Here is a 20,878-nt window from a genome sequence, read left to right as displayed (position 1 = left end):
ACTCCACAGGTGGCTCTCCTGTGGAGACCTGGGTCCTCCTTTTGAAGACAGCTGGAGCCAGCCCCACTTTTAGGGGCCCTGTGAGGCTGTCAGAACCTGTTGTTGGTGACGGTGGCATCAGCCCTGGTTTGTCAGGCTTTGAGGTTGCACTCTGGTTTGCGATGGAGACAACAGAGAGGAGTCTCTCACCGACGAAACTGCCTCTCCTTCTCTTAACCACTGAGGTCTACTCACTGTAAACAACCATCCCCAGCAAACTGCAGGCGTCTTCTAGAGGGTCCATGACTTTGGGAAGAGTTCCTACAGGGAAACCCTCAGTGTCTCCTCTGGCGTAAATAGTGGTTTAGAAGCACCTTTAATGGCTGGTTGTTTCCTATTATCCATTGGAGCTATTATTGTGTTTCCTCATCGTGTGGCAGCTGCGTCTGGACTGTGTACACCATTCATTGACTCATCCATTAAACAAATGTGGATTGAGCACATCCAGGGGAAGACTGAGAGGCAAAAATAAGACAAGATCCCTGACTTGGTGGGGCTCGTAGTTGGGGAGACAGACACATAAATTCAACTCCAGATTCAACCCAATCGTGTGGTTGAATCAAACACATGATTCAACCCCAGAGTGCCACGTGCTATCATCAAGGAATAAACAGCGCTATGGGAGCCAAAATACAAACTGGCTGCCTTGTCCGAGGCCATCGGGGAAGGCTTCCGACGTTATGTATCATGGTGACCAGGAGCACAAGCCTTACAGTTAGGCAGGCCTACGTGTGAATCCTACATTTGCCACTTACTTCCTGTGTGACCCTGTAGCTTTACCTTCTCCACGATTTTCTCCACTTAGCTCATCAGGCGGTGACTGTAAGAATTAAATGCAACGTGGCACCTCTTTAGACAAGGCTTTGCACATAATAAATGCTCCCCCAAAGTAGCTATTATCTTTATCATGATTAGAAGTTAGGCAGGATATGAAAAATTGAGTGAGAATTCACCAAGCTAGGAAGGAAGGAAGGCTTAGAAAAGCCTTGGAGGCATGAAAGAATGGGGGCTTTCTCCAAAAGCCAGGAGTCTGGTGTCTAGAGAAAGGAGGCTGATGAGACTTGTATAAGAAGCAGGCACCAGGTACCAAAGAGCTGCCAGATGAGGAAATTTGACTCTATTCTATGGGAACAGAGAGACCTGGCCCCCAACATTCACACTCCTTACTCCTGAGTGCTATTTCCTTCTGACTGGTTCTTTTAGAAAACATCATTTCCCTTCCCTACAGGAGATTACCCTCAATATCTCACGTGACTGTCTTCCCTGATGTTTCTGATGCTGGGCTGCACAAGACAACCTCTGGGGTAGGATGGTTCCCAGCACAGCTGTGTGCCAGTCTGTACTTACAGGTGCAGTCTCTCTGGTTCTTGGCCAGCTCAAAACCAGGCCTGCACTCGCAGGCAACGCTGCCCCTCGGGGCCTCCTTGCAGATGTGACTACAGCCGTGATTCTTATTCATGCAGCTCAGACCCTCTGCAAAACAGCAGCACGCAGCCAGTGACCAGGTTGCAACAGAATCCTGACCCCGGGAGTGAGGCAAGGGTCTGGGGGGTGGGCCACAGACCTGCCTGCCTGGGTGTCCATCAGTGCCATGTTTTAAAAGAATACATCACTCAAATCAAGCCAGGTCATTTAACAGAGATATGAAAACTTTCTTATGTCACCCAAGAGATAGGATGTTTCAATTCCCCAAAAGAGGTAGGAGCTCTCCCAATACACTGAAAAGAAAGTACCCACCAGGAGGGAATTCCCCGGTGGTCCAGTGGGTAGGACTCTGAGCTTTCACTGCCGGGGGCCCGGGTTGAGTCCCTGGTCGGGAAACTAGGATCCCGCATGGCATGGCCAAAAAAAAATTTAAAAAAAAAAAGAAAGAAAGTACCCACCAGGAGCTCTCTGTTGGGTGTGGAATCAGAACCTGTGGACCCCAGGAACATATCCTCAGACTCTTATCTCTGCCATGTTGTTACCCATGCTGATCAAGAATACAAACAGAAAAGAAGAATCTCTCTACAAAAATCTGAAGATAGACTGATGAAGATTCCCAACCTTTTCACATATTCTTGAAGATGACTTTCAGAAAATTTCAACCCTCCACTCTACCCCCACCAAATCCACACTTTGAAGGTGACTGAGACTACTGTATCTCAGCATCACCCCATGGACACCTGCCCAGGGACCTCTCTTATGTGACCACCTTCAGTTAGTCCCTGGGCCCTCCCTCAGTGGGCTTGGAGGACAACAGCAGAGAGAACAGAGAGAGACCTCATATATGTGGTTTCCTTTAGCTGCTGTAAAATCCTTCTCAGGTATACTGTAATTTTCATTAGGCCCGATCTTGTGGTAACTGTGGTAGGAAACAGGGTTATTTTCCTGGATGGTTTAACATGCATCTAAATGACGGGGTCATAGAAAAGTAGACACCTGTGTGGTTTGCCACCATCAGGCCTCTTCTCAGTACCAATCCTTTAGGGGGCTCTGCCGCCTCCCAGCACTCTGAAGGAACTGTTATCAAACCCAAGAGTAATCTCAAAACCTCTCCTTGGTTTGTACAACATTAATAAGCGCGTCTTCATGGGATGCTTCTTTGCATTTGTGCAATGTTAACTCTAAAACATCTTTAAGAGTAGGGATTTTGTTATTGATTCTCCACTAACAAGACATTTTCTAATACTGGAAGTGGCACTATTTTAACTGAGTACAAAAAGCTTTCATTCAGCTTCACTAGGATCCAATACTGTTCCGTATTGTGCCCCTAAAACCTTAGCCAATTGGTTCTAATGAAGTCAAAAGTCATTTCTCTCCAGTTCTCACCATGGGGCCGTTGATCTGTGCTTAACTGGAATGATTGTTTTAATACAAACAGATGTCATTCCTATTCCAAAAGACAGAGCAACAGTTAATACATCCCATATTCTCTTAAAACTATCTTGTTTTTTATCTGACAGTTACAAGCTGTTTGAACTCCACCACTCAATCTGCTGGAAGTTGCTGGGATTCATTCACCCGTGCCAAGGGCTGCTGTCAATTAACACAGAAAGAAGCTTGCACGGGGTCAGTGGAAAGCTCTCTTTGCTCTGGCTGGTGACTTCTGAAGGCGTTATTTGCTCCCAGTAATAAGATGGCACAGAAGGTAAGAGCTGCCTCCAGAAGCAGTGTCCTGTTCCCCTAGGAAGGCCCAGCAAGCATTACCTTTGTTCTTGGATCAGCAGAACATTTGAAGTAATAGGGCCCAGGAGCACCCAAGGGTAAACGTAACAGTGCCCAAGAAAAGGCAGCAGTAACACCTGTGAGGTACACTCCTAAACAGGTCAGCTGCTTCTTCCTCTTCTTCTTTTTCTTTTTCATTCTGTTTACAGGTCTGTTCAGACATTTGCAAAGTGACCTTTACTGCCTCAGAGCAATCCATTTACACAAGAGATATTTTGTAAGAACTGACTGTGTGCCAGATACCATGGGGATACAAAGAAGTTGCCCCCTGATGTCATATCCTATCAAGCAAGACCTAAAGTTACCAGGAGACATCGGAGGTTTAAATGGCTCTGGAAATGCTAAGGGCTTTTTAAGAGTTGACCCCGAAGCTTTTCACAGTCCCCTGGCTCAAAACAAGGTCACTGCTAGGGGTGGCAGATGGATCTGGTCCAAACTGGGAGGCCCAGCTATGGTTCTGGCTCCCCCAGAAACTGCCCTGGCAGTCCTGTTTCGGGTCGTTAGTTCACCAGGAAGGAAACAGCTCAGAAATGTGAGAAATATCCCATTCTGGTGGTCCCCAGGCTCAGGGTCTCACTGAAGAATATTTCTGGAAACCAAATAAAAGTATGCCTTGCAAATAGGGCAAGAAAAGGGGGAAACAGCCTCTGCTGAGAGCACAGCCTCTTCCTCACTAACCTGACACCTTCCTTACTACTCTAAAAAGGCAGCAGTGCAAACATCTAAAAATACTCTCGGAGCGGACAAAACAAAAGAGGAATGCTCATTTTGAGAGCCTGAGCTCCCATGAATAGGCACAAAGGCAGGCTGGGGTAGTGTGTCTCCCTCTAGCCTACCCTCATTACATGGGTGAAAACACACAGTCTCTTTATCAGAGATTTGGGGTCTCTAAGGATGAAAAAAACACAATAGCTTGAGTTTCTCTCAGAATCAGCTATTAAGATCCCCTATATTAAAGAACATTTAGTAAATAATTATTAAAAACAACAACAGCTACACTAGAAAATACTAGCTTGCGGTGTTTACCTTCTTTCAACCATCTTCAGAGAATCAGCTATGGGTTTTAACATCTATTTTAATACAGTTTCTAAGGGTTTAATGTGCACATCAAGGAGGAAACCCTACAGGAACACTGTTTACAGATGGCTCTATTTGACGAGTTAAAACCCTAGGATGGAAGGGGGCAGCTGCAGACCGCTCCAATCTGCTGGCTCACGCTGCCGTGAATTTGCCCAGCAATCAGGTTGAAACACAACAGAAAATCACAGGGTGCTTCCAGACCACAACTCAAATTCTTGTATTTTGGTTTATAGCTCCAGACAAATATGCTCATTTTAAATACTCTTCAGGGGTTCTAAGAATGTCTGAATTGTAGAAAATTTAGAAAACACAAATTGCGGAAAGGAACTGCTCTTGTATTTACTCCTGGTGTGAGGAGCCCGTGTCTGTAATCAGTCTGGGGGGCTTGGAGCCTTGTCCAGTCTGGGACAGGAGAAAGGGGCTGAGCCACTGCTCTGGAAGAGCGAGGGTAAGAGGTGATCTTAATCACCGAGAGTGGCTTCGTGAGTGGTGGGACCCGTACTGGGGGTGTTCAAGCCCTGGCTTGACCTACAGGGTGCCACCCCCCTCCCCACCGCCTGAAGAGAAAGCCAGAGTGACTTTCCAGGAAGCAGCTTTGAGCAACCAAAAGGGAGAGGCCCTGAGATCCAGATCATTCGTGCTGCTGGCATCTCAGTTCAGCCTCTGACCAGAGGCAGAGCTCACCCAAGAGTCCAGAGAACCCCCCCGCAGGAAAGTGAAAATGAAACCTAACTGCTACTTAATCAAGGGCCACACACCTGCATGGGATAAGAGATCCACCTGATTAGGGTTGGAGTCTATGACCACCCAGCTTCCACACTGACAATGAGCAGGCTTGGGTAATAAGAGCATCCGACTCCCCATTTCTCTGACCCTTCTTCTTAGTACCCAGACAGGCCTTCTGGTTAGGGATAAGAAAGGGGCCATCATTCTTGGAAAATGAGGCAAAAATCATCTTCCACAAAGAAACCCTTGAAAAATCACTAAAACCACCACGATTAAAACAATAAATCTACAAATCTACAAATAGTAGAAGAACTGAAAATCACCACATTCCTAAGTTATGAGGATGAATACGCAGCACACGCCAAAAGGAGTTAACAGTCTAGGATTTGGGGCACTTCCCTTAAAAACAGGCACCGGCAACCTTGGAAGACATAAAGCCAACAAAATGTGGTTTTCTGGGGACTTCCCTGGTGGCACAGTGGTTAAGAATCCACCTGCCAATGCAGGGGACACAGGTTCAAGCCCTGGTCTGGGAAGATCCCACATGCCGCGGAGCAACTAAGCCCGTGCGCCACAGCTACTGAGCCTGTGCTCTAGAGCCCACGAGCCACAACTACTGAGCCCGTGCGCCACAGCTACTGAGCCTGTGCTCTAGAGCCCACGAGCCACAACTACTGAGCCCGTGAGCCACAACTACTGAGCCCACGAGCCACAACTACTGAAGCCTGTGCGCCTAGAGCCCAGGTTCCGCAACAAGAGAAGCCACCGCAATGAGAAGCCCGCGCACCGCAACAAAGAGTAGCCCCTGCTCACCACAACTAGAGAAAGCCTGTGCGCAGCAACAAAGACCCAACGCAGCCGAAAATAAATAAATAAATAGAATTTTTTTTAAAAATGTGGTTCTTTGGCTTAAGAAAGAGCAGAGAACTAAAAGCACACCACTGAGTTCAAAGTGGCTGATGGGCCACAGGTACTTAATTCCTCTGCCTCCTGAGAATCCACTGAACTAATAGAAGAATAAAGTAGGTATAAACTCAACGCAGAGAGAACGAGCCATCAGAGGAGAAGAATTTTCTGCAAATTTATGGAGGAATGGTAAATGACAACATGGGTGAAGAAAACCATAGTATAGAGACCCCCAGTCTGGGGAGGGGGTTCACCTGCCCCCTGGAATCCCAGAAGCTCAGAGTTCAAAAACGCAAAACACAGGGAATGCCGGGTCTTGCTGAAAACAGGGCAATTCACTGAGTCTCCAAAGGAAGGCTCCAGCCCCTCCTTCCCCAAAAAACGTGCTGTGGTTTCCAGCACCTTTCTGCAAAACTGGGCAGATCATCCAGTGCATTTCTAGTCATGTTTGAAATGTACTCCATTTAGAGATTAGAATCAGAGAATGTGAGAGTTTGAAGAGACCTCAGAGCTCACCCAGTCCAACCCACTTTTTTAGCAGGGTGAGAAAGGTGCAGCTAAAATAACCTGCCCACTTGTCCTCAGGCCTCCAGGCTTTCTAAACTCCGTGCTTCCCTCTAGAGCCTTTGAGGATGGGGGTGGGGGATTCTCAGATGTGACCCTGCCCCCTGCCCCCAGCCGAGCAGAGCTACCTTCTGAGCGGTGAATGCACGTGTGCTGATTGTCACTCAGGAAAAACCCCTCCTTGCAGCGGCACTCGTAGCTTCCCATGACGTTGACACAGGTGTGCTGGCAGCCGCCATTGTTCTCCAGGCACTCGTCCACATCTGGAGGGGGAGAAGGCTTAGCCTTTGCTTTTGTGACTGCTTCACACACCGCCCCACCCACCACCACCCTGCCCCGGCAGCCCAGGGGCTCCTGCTAAGCAGAGACGAGGTCTCTCGTCAGGTCCTTGCATCACAGAAGCTCTCAGAACTGAAGCCAGTGGGGCCGCAGGTAATTAACCCAGCCCTCATGGGTCTAGAGCTCCCTTAAACAGGTCCTCCACCTGGACACCTGGATAATCAGTTCAGTAAGTATTTATTGAACACCTTCTCTTTCCTAAGCACAGTGCTAGAGGAGACAATAAAACACAGATGAGTAAGATCGAATTCCTTTGCCCTGGAGCATCTCCTTCAGCAGAGGGAAAGAGACAACTGTACAAGTAATTGTGAGATAAGGTAAATGGTGGTACAAAGGAAAGAAGTCACCTCTGGTTGTGGGTATCGGGATGGGTTTTATGGAAAAGCTGATGAAGGTATGAGCTCTGCAGTGTTTCTTCAATTTTAAATCAGGAGAAGGGATTCTAGGCAAAAGAAAGGGTGTGAGCATAGTACGAAGGCTGGGAGACACAGAGCATGTTCAGATAACACAGTGTTATTCAATTGGGCTGAAGCACAGTACATGCAGGGAAGTTACAGGAGACAGAGCTGGGAAGATAGACTGGGTCACACTGCAGAGGACCTTGAATAGCAAAGAAGTTCCTGCTTCATTTGAGAGGCAACTGGGAACCCTTGGAGCAGGGTGACATGGTCAGCCCCTCGTGTTGGGAAGGATAAGGCAGCAGCTGAGGGAAGGACACAGGGAAGGGGAAGAATTGAAAGCCTGGAAGTCCAGCTTCACACGTTTGCCTGAAATAGCCATGGCTGGCGCTAGTAGGGGACCGGACCTGGGGCCTGGCAGTGGGGATGCCTAGGATGGAAGAAATAGAAGGGGACTGTGGACAAGCTGCCATGTGGACATGGGGTGAGGTGGCTGAGAAACATGGGGAAGACCAGTGCTGGGTACAGAATTGGGTGTGGAGATGTGGTTGGTCCCCAGCAGGGCAGGGAGGTAGTAAGTGTGAGATGCTGACATTCAGGGCTAGCTCGACAGGCTGTGGGAAGCCTGAGCCTGGTGTAAAGACAGCTTTGAAAACCACTTACTTGTGGTGTCCAGCAGGGAGGGAGGGAGCCTTGCCCCAGTGCTATGCCCCCAGGGCGAGGGTAGGGGACCTTCCTTCCACTGTGTCACTTACTACCTTGTGCGCGGCTCCATCAATACACTTACCACCGTGCATTTTCAAAATCTTTTTTTTTTAAATTGTACCTTTTGACTCCTCAACATCTTTTACTTATGCATCTCCACTAGACTGCAAACTCCTTGAGGACAGATTTTTACAGATTTTTTTAAGATTTAGCATAGCCCTGGAACCTGCAGGCACATATTAACTCTTCAATGCATGAACAAACAAGCAGGAGAGCACAGCATCACCAGAGTTAAAGAAGAGGAAACTTCTAGAAAAATCTCAGACATGACAGAAGCTCAAGGAGAAGGCTGATGTAAAAGCAATTTATTTTCTCTAGCCCTGACGTCCCACGTGCCTGTCACTAGCTCCTGGGGGCATCCGTAACAAGAACATTCACACAGATATCTGTTATCTGGTTTCAAGCTTCAGATTTTACAGTCATCCGTCCTCCCACACTACCCAGCAGATGCCTTGCTAAACTGATGGGACTTAAGCCATCCCCTGAAGCCTAACAGACTTGCCCTTCTCTGTGCCAAAGGGTGAAGGGAGCACATTCCAGAGGGTGAGATGTGCTGGATCACACCTGGCCCCGCTGTTCCACAGCGAGGCCTGGGGTGAGCAGGAGAGATGTTTCCCTGAACACCAAATCCTGGCCTGGTTCTAAGTAAAGGTGTGCTCTCCTCTGAGCTGCACCGCCCCATCCCGTGTTTAACCCACTATTCCTTTTCGCCAAAGCAATTAGAAATGAATCAAGTTGGGTGACGCACTCTGACTGAATTAATACAAAAGTTCACATGCACAAATGTGTATCACTAGGCTGGTGAGTTTCTGCAGAATGTAAAACAGTGTTTTACAACCCTGTCTGCATGTTAGAACCCTGATGTCCGGACCCCACCTCCTAAGACACTGATCTAACTAGCCTTGGATGAGACCTGGACAGTGGTGTCATTTTAAACTTCTCAAGTGATGCCAGTGTGCTACAGGACCTAGTAGCTATGTTGTGCTCCCAGACATTCAATAAATAGAAGCTGAATTCAGGTGGGCTGAGCTGTGTGGAAGAGCTGCATTTTGTGTTTCAGGCTCACAGGCACCCAGGATCTCCGAGCACTCTGGGTCGAGTGCCAGAGCTAAGTGGTGTTTGTACTCTGCGTATCCTGGCTAATATATCGGCGGCTAACTGTGCGGTCAGGGGGCAGGGGAGAGGTAAGGGTCATCCCAAAGAACACAGGAAACTGTCCCTCCTAAAAAATTTAGGCCCTGAGCTCCTTTCCTGTCACAAAATGCTTGTGCTCTTTCAAGTCCAAATGGCAGCTAAGTCTCTATGTGTGCTGGTCCTGCTGTTCTCAATGTACCACTGTATTTTCTCATGCCTTCCTTTTCATGGAATCCTCAGCCCCTTCAGATATACTCGGTGGATATACTCAGGGGTTTTCTCCAAGGCAGACCCTTGCTACCAAACCCACAAAGAGACCCCAAAGAGGAGAAACGGAGATACTCTGCTGAAATACCTGTGTTAGCAGCCAGGCCAGGAAGGACTTGGGGCCTCAGGCCTTTACGCCAAACCACCCCCACCCAAGCTGGCCCAGGTCCTTAACTCTTGGAAGTGTCCACTTTTTGTTCTTAGGAAGCTCATACTTCCTCCAAGCTGTGGGTTTGAGCACAACTGTGATGACTGGGTCTTCCATCAAATACAAATCCTCAAAATGCCATTGGCTAATCAAAGGGAAATGAGTGATTTCCCCTAGAAAATGGTTTTAAAAAAAAAACCACACTGTATGCTTCTCAACAAATTACACACTAAAAGTGATTTTTTTCTAAAGTTTTTAATTAATCTCAATTTATTGATGCTCTCAGGATTGTCTCTCTAATGTGTCTTTTTGTGGTGCTAATGGCCTAGAAAGTCTGCAGAGGGGTTAGTGACTCCCCAGCCCTCAATCAATTCTTCCTGATAGCTGCAGGCTTAGAAGGCCAAGCGGTCTGACCAGTGCTTGACCTCTCACACAGGGCTCAGACAGGAAGGGACAGAGTCTACATCAGGATGGGGCTCCAGGTGACATGATACAGGTCATATCAGGGCTTAGTCCCAAATACTCTCCTTCCCCAACACGAAAAATACAAGTTCTGCCTGTACTCATTTAGTGACTTTTATGCTGATCTCAAAGCATTTGATCAAGTGGCCATTCCCACTGCACAGCAAGGGAGCATCTGAATAGCTGTCCCCACAGAGCCAGGGCCTGGCTCAAGCTGCTCCTTGGTTAGCCAAGTGGATACAAGTGGGTCAACCACATGAAGGATCATCAGTGTCAAAGGAATCTGATGGCATCTGGGTCCCATGTCCTCCTGTACCACTGCTAACACCAGTCTTAAAGTGCAAACAGACCACAAACACTTGCCTTCCAGGTGTGCTGCATCTTCTAAGACCATCCAACATTCAACCCTATCCAACTGCTTGCTAATTTTAAATTCTGTTTTATTCCTGGCATAAGGAACCAATGTAAACAATACTCTTTGCAGTCCCTAACTCACTGAAACTCCAACAGATGTTTCTGGTTTGTGGAATACTAGGAGGATGTTAATGGAAGGTTTCTACTTGAATTTCTCTCTCTTTTAAGAAAAAAGAGGAGGGTCTACCTGGCTGAGATCCAAGCACACATGTGGAATCTTCAGGACAAGTAGTTTTACATGATTCTGGAAGAGAGACACTTACCATTGAAGAAATGGTTATAAGTCAAGACCCTTTTAACACAAGACCAAAGATCTTAAAGGTAACAAGTCAATGCCAGAAAATCAATAAGTAGTAATGTCAATGTGCACCCACCTCCTTGGACTAATGGAGGATTTATATTATGAATGATCACGTAAAAACTAAAATACTTAACCTGGTTTTCTATCAGCGAGTGTGATTTCTAGGGAGCCAGAAAACAAAGGTCTCTGATCCCATTTCTCTTTTAATGAGTATGTTTTTGTCAAAGAAAAGAAAGGGGTGGAGGTGCTGGAGGGTAGGTAAAGGAGAATTACCATTTCCAACTGTTTTCCTTACCAAGACAATTATGACCGTCATGAGCCAACATGAAGCCATCAAAACAAGTGCAGCGATAATTGCCGGGAATGTTCAAACAGTCATGGACACAGCCTCCATTGAGTTCATTTTCACATTCATCAATATCTGAGGAGTAAAAGAGAAGTAAACCACACAAGCACTATTTCTTTAGTGTGGAGAAATATGCATTTACCTTTTAATCAGCCATCCCACATCTAGCAATCTCCAACAGAAAAATAAATATGCATAAGGTTATTTGCTGCAGCATTTGTAATTACAAAATATTGGAAATGACCTAAATGCCCATGCACAGCAAGCAGTTGAAGAATTAAGGTACATTTACTTGGTGGAATACTATGCAGCTGTTAAAAAGAAACAATGAGCTAGATCTCTACGAACTGATTTGGAGTGATTTCTAGAATATACTAATAAGTAAAAAAAAATCAAAATGCAAAAGAGTATCTGTAGTATGTTATCTTCATGTAAAAAATAAGGAGGTACACGCACACACACACACACGAAATTCCAGCACGCTCTTTTTGCAGAACTTGACAAGCTTATCTTACAATTTATATGGAAATGCAAAAGACTCAGAAGAGGGAAAACAATTTTGAAAAAAGGAGAACAGATTTGGAGGATTTTCACTTACTATAAAGCTACAGTTATCAAGACAGTGTGTGGTACAGGCATAGAGGCAGACAAACAGATCACTGGAACAGAATCAGAGTCCAGAAATAAACCCTTATATTTATGGTCACTTGATTTTAGACAAAAGTGCTAAGGCAATTTATTGGAAGAAATGATAGTCTTTTTAACAAATGGTGCTGAGACAGTTGGATATCCATATGCAAAAAAGGTTGATTTAGGCCCTTAACTCAGACCATACACAAAAATCACAAAATGCATCAGAGACCTAAATGTAAGAGCTAAAACTAGAAAGCTTTTAAGAGAAAATATAAAACTTTCATGAGAAAATCTTTGAGACCTTGGGTTAGGTAAAGATTTTTTAGATACAACACCAAACACACAATCCATAAATCTAAAAATTAATAAATTGGACTTTGTGAAAATTTAAAACTTTTGTACTTCAAAAGACATTAAGAAAATGAAGAGAAGTCACAAATTGGTAGAAAATATCTGCAAATCACATACCTTATAAAGGGCTTATAAAGAACTCTTACAATTCAATAAGAAGACAAAAAACCCAACTTTAGAATGGGCAAGAGATTTGAATCAACATTTTACCACAGACAGTATACTAATGGCTAATAAGCACATGAAAAAAACGTACATCATTAATTATTTGAGAAATTATAATTATAATCACAATGAGATACCATTTCACACTCCCTAGAACAGTTATAATAAAAAAGACAGACAATGACAAATGTTGACAAGGATGTAGAGAAATGGGAAACCTCATACACTGCTGATGGTAATATGACATAATCACTTTGGAAAGTTCCCTGGCAGTTCGTTAAAAGGTTAAACACAAACTTACCGTATGACCCAGAAATTCTACTCCTAGGTATGTATCAAGAGAAATGCAAAATCATGTCTACACAAAGACTTGCAGATGAATATCCTTGGCAGCATTTTTATTTATAATAGCCCAAAAGTAGAAACAACCCAAATGTCCATGAAATACTAGTTAACAATAAAAAGGAATGAAATACCAGTACAGGATGCAACATGGATGAACCTCAAAAACATTATGCTAAGTGAAAGAAGCCAAACACAAAAGACCATAATGTATGATTTCATTTATATGAAATGTCCAGAAAAGGCAAATCTACAGAGACAGGAAATAGATTAGTGGTTGCCTGGAACTGGGGCTACGAACAGGGATCTTACTGTGATGAGGAAAATGCTTGAAAACTGTATTATGTGATGACTGCACAACTCAACTAATTTACCCAAAATCATTGATTTGTACACTGACTTAGAATTGGTGAATTTTATGGTATGTAAATTATAACTCAATAAAACAGTTAAAAAGAAAATACATATTTAGCTGCTTATTTGTGCAAAAGAAATACAGGAAGGATAAACCAGAAAGCACAGAGATTGGTGACCCATGGTGTGTGGGAGAAGGGGTGGAAATAAGGAGGAACGGGAACAGGAAAGAAATAGGAGGAAGGAGTCACACTTCTCTGAGTTTTTGAACTGCTGTGACTCTCAGAACCATGGTGATGTTTTACATACACACACATCAACCAGGAAACAAGAGTGAGGGTGACAAGAGGGATTAAAAATTGGAACACAGGGCTTCCCTGGCGGTGCAGTGGTTGAGAGTCCGCCTGCCGATGCAGGGGACACGGGTTCGTGCCCCAGTCCGGGAAGATCCCACATGCCGCGGCGCGCCTGGGCCCGTGAGCCATGGCCGCTGAGCCTGCGCGTCCGGAGCCTGTGCTCTGCAATGGGAGAGGCCACACAGTGAGAGGCCCGCGTACCGCAAAAAAAAAAAAAAAAAAAAAAAAAAAAAAAAAAAAAAAAAAAAAAAAGGAACACAGAGAGAAACAAATGAACCTAACTGTACTGTAAATGAGTAACACACCACACTGAAGGGGATGGGGAAGAAAAGTACTAGCCTAAGTATGTCTAAAAAATAGTAGCTTGACTGGATGTTATAAGGCCAAATTCAAAAATAGTTGTATACAAATACTGTACCCTAATTATTAAATCCGTTTTACTCCCAGAATTATAGAGTAATAATTCTGTAAATACTTTATGTGTATACTGGGATTGAACAAATAGGTGCATATATTGCAGATAATGAGAGCCAGGTTTCTCACTGTTGGAGAAAGAAGTTATGAATAAGCCAAGAGGGAGGTTAGAATGAATCCTGTGATACTGTTTTGGAATCTGAAGTATCAGTGTAACTCACTGTTTTTAATATATATATAGAAATGGATAGATACAAGGAATAAATATAGATAAGTGTGTATGTGTGGGTTAGTATACATACATATATTTCCTAGCTCTGTCCACTGAGAGGGCCTAGGAGGAATGACATCCCAGTAACAATGAAAACACCAAGCATCCAGATCTTGGTTTCTATACATCATTTTCCAATAAAAGGAAAACCAGTGCTCCCGGAGAAGTAATTGATTCCAGGGCTGGGGAGGGGAAAATACAGGTTGAGGCTGGAGCATTTTGTGGTACCAGAAAATTAGGAATTTCTCAAAAAAGGATGGAGGCATGTCAACAGGACACAGGAGACCATGTGAAGGAGCTCCCAATGGCTAAAGCTGGAACAACTTGAGCCAAAAATAAATAACCATATAATTAAATAAACACCCGTGAGTCCATACTGGCATAAATACATAAACACATAAATCAATACATAAATAAATGGGGGAGGAGGGACAGATCTTCCTTACAGAAGAATCCCAATTAATAGACGTGTAAGGAACTAGAGAAATACAAAATTACCGAGAGTCACATATCACAGTAATAATTGTTGCAGGCAAGATCCACAGTTGGATGCTAAAATCAGCATAGGCTAAAAGTATCTGCCCCGATATATATATATATATATACATACACACTGAAAGGGGAAAAAATAGTAACTTTGTAGTGGAGAAACCCAGGATACACCATTTTAACCAGATGATCAAGATTAACATCACCTGTAGTGGGAATGTTGACATCATGTGCCCCAGATGTGATGCACTGAAAAGCACACAATAGCGCTTCTGTAGCAGCTTTGCCAAAAGCTTCACTTTTGTATTACTACAAATGTGTAACCTCAATTTTATCGAGAGAAGACATAGGACATTCTCTTGTCGCGTCAGTTCCTACCATACTACTTCTTATCATGTGAAAACATAAGGCCAACAAAAGAACTGAACAGTACTCATCAATGTGTCACTGCCATGAAAGACCAGGAAAGACTGAGGAACTGTCACAGAATGGAAGAGACAAAGGAGACAACAGTTAAATGTAATGTGGGACTTTGAGTTGGATTCTGGAAGAAAAAAAATAGAAAAACTGTTAGGGAAAAACTGGTGACATTTGAGTAAGTCTATAGTTTAGTTAATAATATTGTGCCAGTGTTAATTTCCTGGTTTTGATACTGTACTATGGTTATATAAATTGTTAACATTAGGGTAAGATAAGTGACAGACATATGTGAAGAATTCTGCACTAGTTTTGCAAATTTTCTGAAGTCTAAAATTATTTCAAAATAAAAAGTAAAAAAAAAAAAAATACAAAGGCCAAGTCTAGATTCATCCCTGTTAAACCTGATTCAGTTCCTTAAACTGAGAAATAAGGACCATATAATTAATACTGACCACTGAAACATCCCCTCCCCAAAGTCTGGGATATAAGCAAAGATCATTTAGCATAAAACATCATGTACCTAAAGACACTTCTGAAGCACATTATTTTAAAAATACTTATTCAGGGCCCATACTTTCATTTTTCCAACATTTTGGCAGAAGAAATGTGTGGAGGATAAAATTCTGTTCACTCTGAGCAAACCAGTTCCCATCCTTGAACTTAAATAGGGGCAAGTGACTTCAGTGATAATCACAACACAAATGATACCACAGATTGGACCCAAGAGGCTTAAAAACTATTAAGCCAGGAAATACACATAAAAGTTACATCTTTGAATATCTGTATTTTTGAATCTTTGCAATCCCCATTTTCTTTCCTTTTCCTTCCTGGAAGAAAGTTTCCATTTCTGGATCCCTGTACCAGAAATCCAAACTACACAGGGTCATCCTTATGCACTAGGTTTATAAACACTGCAAGTATTCAAAAAATCAAATCCTTCTTAACAGGGAGAATATATGCTCTCTGTTAATAGTGATTACCTGGGGATAAATAGCAAGGTCTTTACTTTTCTATTTTACACATTTTTGTATTTTTTGTATTGACTTTCTATAACAATAATCACATATTATTTTAAAACCAATTTAAAGGTAGAAAAGCAGCGATGCCAGTCAATCATTAATTATTTTAAACTAAATAGTAGGCTTTTCACTCTAAACTGTTAGCAATTCGATTTCTTATTTGTGATAAGCCAAACCCAACAGCTAAGAATAACCAAACTTTTGCCACTTGTCATTCAACATTATTTACTAAATAAGTACTTTATCCAAAAGAAAACTTGGCATGGTTTCTACCCCCAGAGAGCATACAGTGACTGAAGGTCACAGTGAAAAAGTGAACATTTTTTTCCCCAAACAGGGTACCAACATGTGTGAATTCCAGTACTGTTAATAGAATATTTAATATGGTGAGGATGTGGTATGGAGGAACTGGCAGAGAGATGTTTCAGAGACAGTACTCTTTTGGCCTCCCATGATGCAGGGCAGATAGAGAGAGAGATGGCTGTCTGTCTCTGGGAAAATATGAGCCTGAAGAAACAGAAGGGCTTTATGGATGGACCACCAATTCCACTTGCTGCGAACCTGACCAGGAGCACGTCTCCTTTGATGGGAGAGGCAGGAGTTTTGCTCCTCCTGCACAAAGGAGACCATAAATTTATTAGGATTTCTCACCCAACCAAAGAGGGACACTAGGAGGCTGCGTGAACAGCAGAGACGTGGGGTCAGGGACAGAGCTAGAGTGGGGATCTGACTTTTTTTCACCTGCCGGCTAATTGTGTGATCATGCCCACGACCCCTTTCCCGATTCCCCTGAGCCTCAGTGTCCCCATCAGTAACACGAGGGAGAGGATTGGCTCAGAGCTCCCTGAAGAGCCCTGCCAGCTCCAACATGCCACAGTTTCCATGCCCCAAGCAGCCTCTTCCTATGAGAGTCCAGTCTGCAGCTAGTTCTCAATGGCAGAGTTTCTGACACTGAGCTGATCCTCTGTGGCCCAGAACACAAAATGGCAAAGTCCAGACTTCAGCCTCCCAGATCTGGAGCTCTAAGGGCTTAAAATATCCCTCCACACATCTTTCCAGGGCCAACTTGCAGCTCCAAATGAGGCAGGCTCCTGGTGCAGCTCTAAAGCTTGGCAGGTCACAATGCCAAACCACCCGAAGTCAAGGACAAGATAGAGCCACCAGAACCTCAGGGGAGGGCAGGACTCTGGCACTCAGACTTCAGAGCAAGGGTGCTGCCCCAGGGAGGTACAGGATCAGCACAGATCAGCCCTGTTCTGGCAAGCATGGCTCTCCTGATCAACATGGCTGCTGACTTTCTGCCCCCAAACTGAGGGGGACCAAAAGATACTAAAGCAGCGCTTTTCCTTTGCAGAAGCTAGACAAAAGGACATTTCAGAGCCAGATAAAACTGTATGATCAGCTCTCGGAAAGACCTGATGTTCCCTGTTTTTTAAGGATCTGACATGCAATTCAGAGAGTAGGTGATGTGACCCGGGGTGGCGGTGGGAGGGCTGCTGAAGCACTTTTACCAACACAAGTGGCCACGACAAGAGCTGAGGAGGTAGGGAGCTTCCCCTGCTGGCCCACCCACTGCTGGTCCCCAAGTCACTTACCCTCACACTGCCTGCCCTCCCCTTGGTAGCCAGGCCTGCAGGAGCACTTGTAGGAGGTGGGTGTGTTCTGACACAGGGCATTGGTGTGGCAGTCGTCTAGCCCCTGGGCACACTCGTCCACATCTGCAAAAGAGCACAGCAGCTCCTGATATGGTGCTCCGAGCCCCGGTGATCTGGCCTTGGCCCCTCTCTAGCATCAGCTCCCACCAGCCCATCCCACTCACGCCTCGCCAGCTAAACTGCTTGGGAGCCCCTGGGATGAAGTGGACCATGTCCAGGCCCCTGTTTCCAGGCACAGCCTGTTCCCCCTGACTGGGATACCCTCTCCACTGGCCTTCACGACTCAGCTCAAACCCACCTCCTCTAGGAAGCCTGCCAGGACCCCAGAGTGTAGGTGAGTTGTCCCCCAGGATATGCTCACATATCACATTGTCACTGTTTTCCTGCCTCCCCATCTAGATGGTATCTTGATTACAGACTGGACCTGTGGCCCGGAGGCAAAGCACAGTACCTGGCACATGAGTAGGTGATGGTAAAGGCCTGCTGAAGGAAAGAGCAAGTTGGCAAAAATGCTCTGAAAACCGAGCAGAGTCTGTCAGCTTTCTCAGGGTTTGGGGTATGGGGGGAAAGCTCACCCTGGGCTCCGAGAACACCATCCTGAACCCTCAGACCATGCAGAGAGGTAATGGTGCCCCCCTCCACCCCTTCACCGCTGCCCACCCTCTCAACCTGGAAACCGGCCTTGGCAGAAGCCTTTCCTTGGCTGATACTCCTTCCAGGATGTTAATTAAAAACAAAAGAGTTTTGAAAGTATTCCAAGTCCAGTTAGTGCACAACGGGTATTCCCAGATTCTCAAGCAGCAGCTGTTCCACAGACAGAAAAATCCCTGGAGCCGACCCTGAAGCCCCCAGGACAGCTTCCCGGCCCCAGAAGAAAGGAGCACGGCTGCCATAACCTCACGCGGCCGGAGCCCTCAGTTTCCCCATCTCCGCAAGGAGACTCCAAAGCCCTGCTCCCCGCTCAGCCCGCGCGAGTCTGCCCAGCAGGCGCTCCCCGAGGATCAGGGCGGGAACTGTCATCAGCCCCGGGTCCGAGGCCGGGCCGCGCACTCAGGCCCTGGGCCTCTGGCCCGCGCGGTGGCAGCGCCTCTGCCTGGCCTGCGGGTGCGGCCCCAGGGGAAGGGGGGCCACGCGGAGCTCCGCAGCCGAGCCCCGGCCCCACTTGCCCCGGGCGCCCCGCGAGGGTCACGGGACCCCTTCTCGTCGCCCTCCCTGCCCGCCGTGCCAGGTGCGCCCCCGCGGCCGGACACTCACCCTCTGGCGGCCCCGTGGCGCGGCCCCAACCGGGCGGGACAGCCGCCGTCAGCAGCAGCGGTAGCAGCAGCGGCAGCAGCGCCCGGGCCGCCCAGGGGCAGCCAAGGCCCGCGACCCCCATGGAAGGCGCGGCGACTGCGGGCAGAGACTGCGGAGCGCGGGCGGCGAGCGCGGCGGCGGCTCCGGGAGGTGTGTGCGGGCGCCCTGCCCGCCGCGCTCTGACACCCCCGGCCCGGCCCCGCCCGGCCCCCGAGCCCCGGCCTCATTTTCACACAGTCCTCCCCGGGCCGCCCCTCCCGGCCCCCTCCCTTCCCCCTCCCGGCCGGGGCGGAGGGGGCGCGGCCGCAGTGGCCGGAGGACGGCTGTCAGCCTGGCGGGGTCGGGCCCGGCGGGCCGCGAGGCCCCCGCCGCGCAGGCCCCCGCCGCAAACCCGCTGCTCCCGCACCGCCGCGGCGCTACGGCCCGCGGAGAGCCTCGTGCTCCGCCCGTTCGCGGCGTCCTCCAACTTGACCCGGTCCCTCTTGTGAAGACAAACAGCACTTCTAGCCTGAAATACTCGGACACGGGGCACCCAGAAAGTGTCCTGTGTAGCTCAGAGTCCTATAGTCCCCAAACCCCAAAACCACCTATGGGACTTACCCATCTCTCCACTTAGGAGGGGGAATGTGGATGGAATGAAAGTGATTCCACAGACTTCGGATCCTCAGGAGAACTCAACGGAGAGGGTGGGCCCAGCTTCTCTGCTCACCTCAGCACACACTGTCTACACCCTTCTCCGTTCTGCCCAACCCGGGCCTTCTCTGATCCCCTGCCCCCAAGTCCTGGGAGGAGAGTGGCCCACTTGTCCCCCACTGGGGCACCGCTGAGACTGTCCCTCTGTGGCACAGTGCTGGACCCATAAGCACAGCACAAAGTGTTCATTTCACTGAAAACCGGTTAAATGTATCTTCAGAGCAGCTTAAAGGTGAAGGAAAAGGGGGCCAGAATGTCAAGGGTGAGCCACCAGGGACAAGACAGCCCAACATGGGCACAGGTGGTATCTACGACCACCTGAACTCATAAACATCAGGTATGGCCAGCTGCAGATACAGGCAGTGCTTGTCACCTGGCCCTCCAAGCAAGACATCCTTATAAGGGAACACACCTGCACAGGGCCTTCCCACACCACCCTAGGCACAGGTGACTGGAGCCAACCACACGCAGCATCAGCATCGCTCCAGGAACGAAGGTAGTAGCAATTCTCAGATGCAACAAAACACCATACTCAGGGATTTTAATGTTCATTGTTTGAGCTTCTCTGTATTTATTAAATTTTCTCCTGTGAATATATGCACACATATATGTATGTATGTATGTGTATATATATTCATTCCTTTGATAATCAGAAAAAAATAAACATCACAAAAAATCCACACCGAGCTCATGCACAAAAACATGTCTTCCTAGGGTCCAGCACCCTCTCAGAGCTCCCCACTCGGCACCATTCCTCGGCTGCCCCTGCCCCTCCCGTCCCCACGGCACCCAGGCTGAGACTGCCTCTTTGGGTCTTCATTCCTAGTGTTGCTGTCTAATGGAGAATCTGAGAAAATAACTTTTCTGTGGTTGTTTTTCTTTTGACCTTTTCATCCCCAGCAAAGGCAAGCAGGTTGCATCCCTTTTTCTGTCTTTCACCCCTCCCTCTCACCCCCTTTTGTTTGGTGTGGAGAGAGACACTCAGCTATTTCTAGTAATAAGAGTTATTTTTACACATTTGTAAATCTTCACTTAGTGAAACGTTCTCTCCGCCTTTGCCTTTGTGTTCTTAATGGTAGCCATAAATTACTGCCTTCTTTTCTCTCCGCTGCATCAGGCTTCATTGCTTTTGAAATGATCAAAGTTATTTTCTTTTAAAATCCAACTGGAAACTGCCCATTGTGTGGCACAGACCTCGTTAGCTCCAGTCAAAGCATATAAATACATAAAGCTGCCCATTAAACTCTACAGGAGCCTCCTCCAGCCCCTTGTGCCTGGTAAGAAATAAGATGCACTGTTCTTCCCCTCAACTGTTTCCCCAAGTTTA

The 20,878-nt window shown here is 46.6% G+C and overlaps 1 protein-coding gene across 3 annotated transcripts in view; it reads right to left on the bottom strand.

Moving 5' to 3' along the window:
* Positions 1 to 18,971, bottom strand: part of SCUBE2 (signal peptide, CUB domain and EGF like domain containing 2) — a 64,279-nt gene extending 45,308 nt beyond the window's left edge. For all 3 annotated transcript variants that reach the window (XM_027115434.1, XM_027115435.1, XM_027115436.1), the window contains exons 1-5: positions 18,820 to 18,971; positions 17,506 to 17,628; positions 11,046 to 11,171; positions 6,651 to 6,785; positions 1,387 to 1,512 (exon numbers count right to left, since the gene is read on the bottom strand). In XM_027115434.1, the coding sequence (XP_026971235.1) occupies positions 1,387 to 1,512; positions 6,651 to 6,785; positions 11,046 to 11,171; positions 17,506 to 17,628; positions 18,820 to 18,940 (631 nt within the window). In that variant the 5' untranslated portion in view covers positions 18,941 to 18,971. The remainder of the gene's footprint in view (positions 1 to 1,386; positions 1,513 to 6,650; positions 6,786 to 11,045; positions 11,172 to 17,505; positions 17,629 to 18,819) is intronic.
* Positions 18,972 to 20,878: the final 1,907 nt, after the last annotated feature.

The sequence above is a fragment of the Aethalodelphis obliquidens genome, unplaced genomic scaffold (assembly GCF_003676395.1).
Source record: "Aethalodelphis obliquidens isolate GAN/ISIS:26980383/991018 unplaced genomic scaffold, ASM367639v1 scaffold14, whole genome shotgun sequence".
Lineage (NCBI taxonomy): Eukaryota > Metazoa > Chordata > Mammalia > Artiodactyla > Delphinidae > Aethalodelphis > Aethalodelphis obliquidens.
Note: the sequence above shows the minus strand (reverse complement) of the source record. Positions and strands in the feature narration are given on the sequence as shown.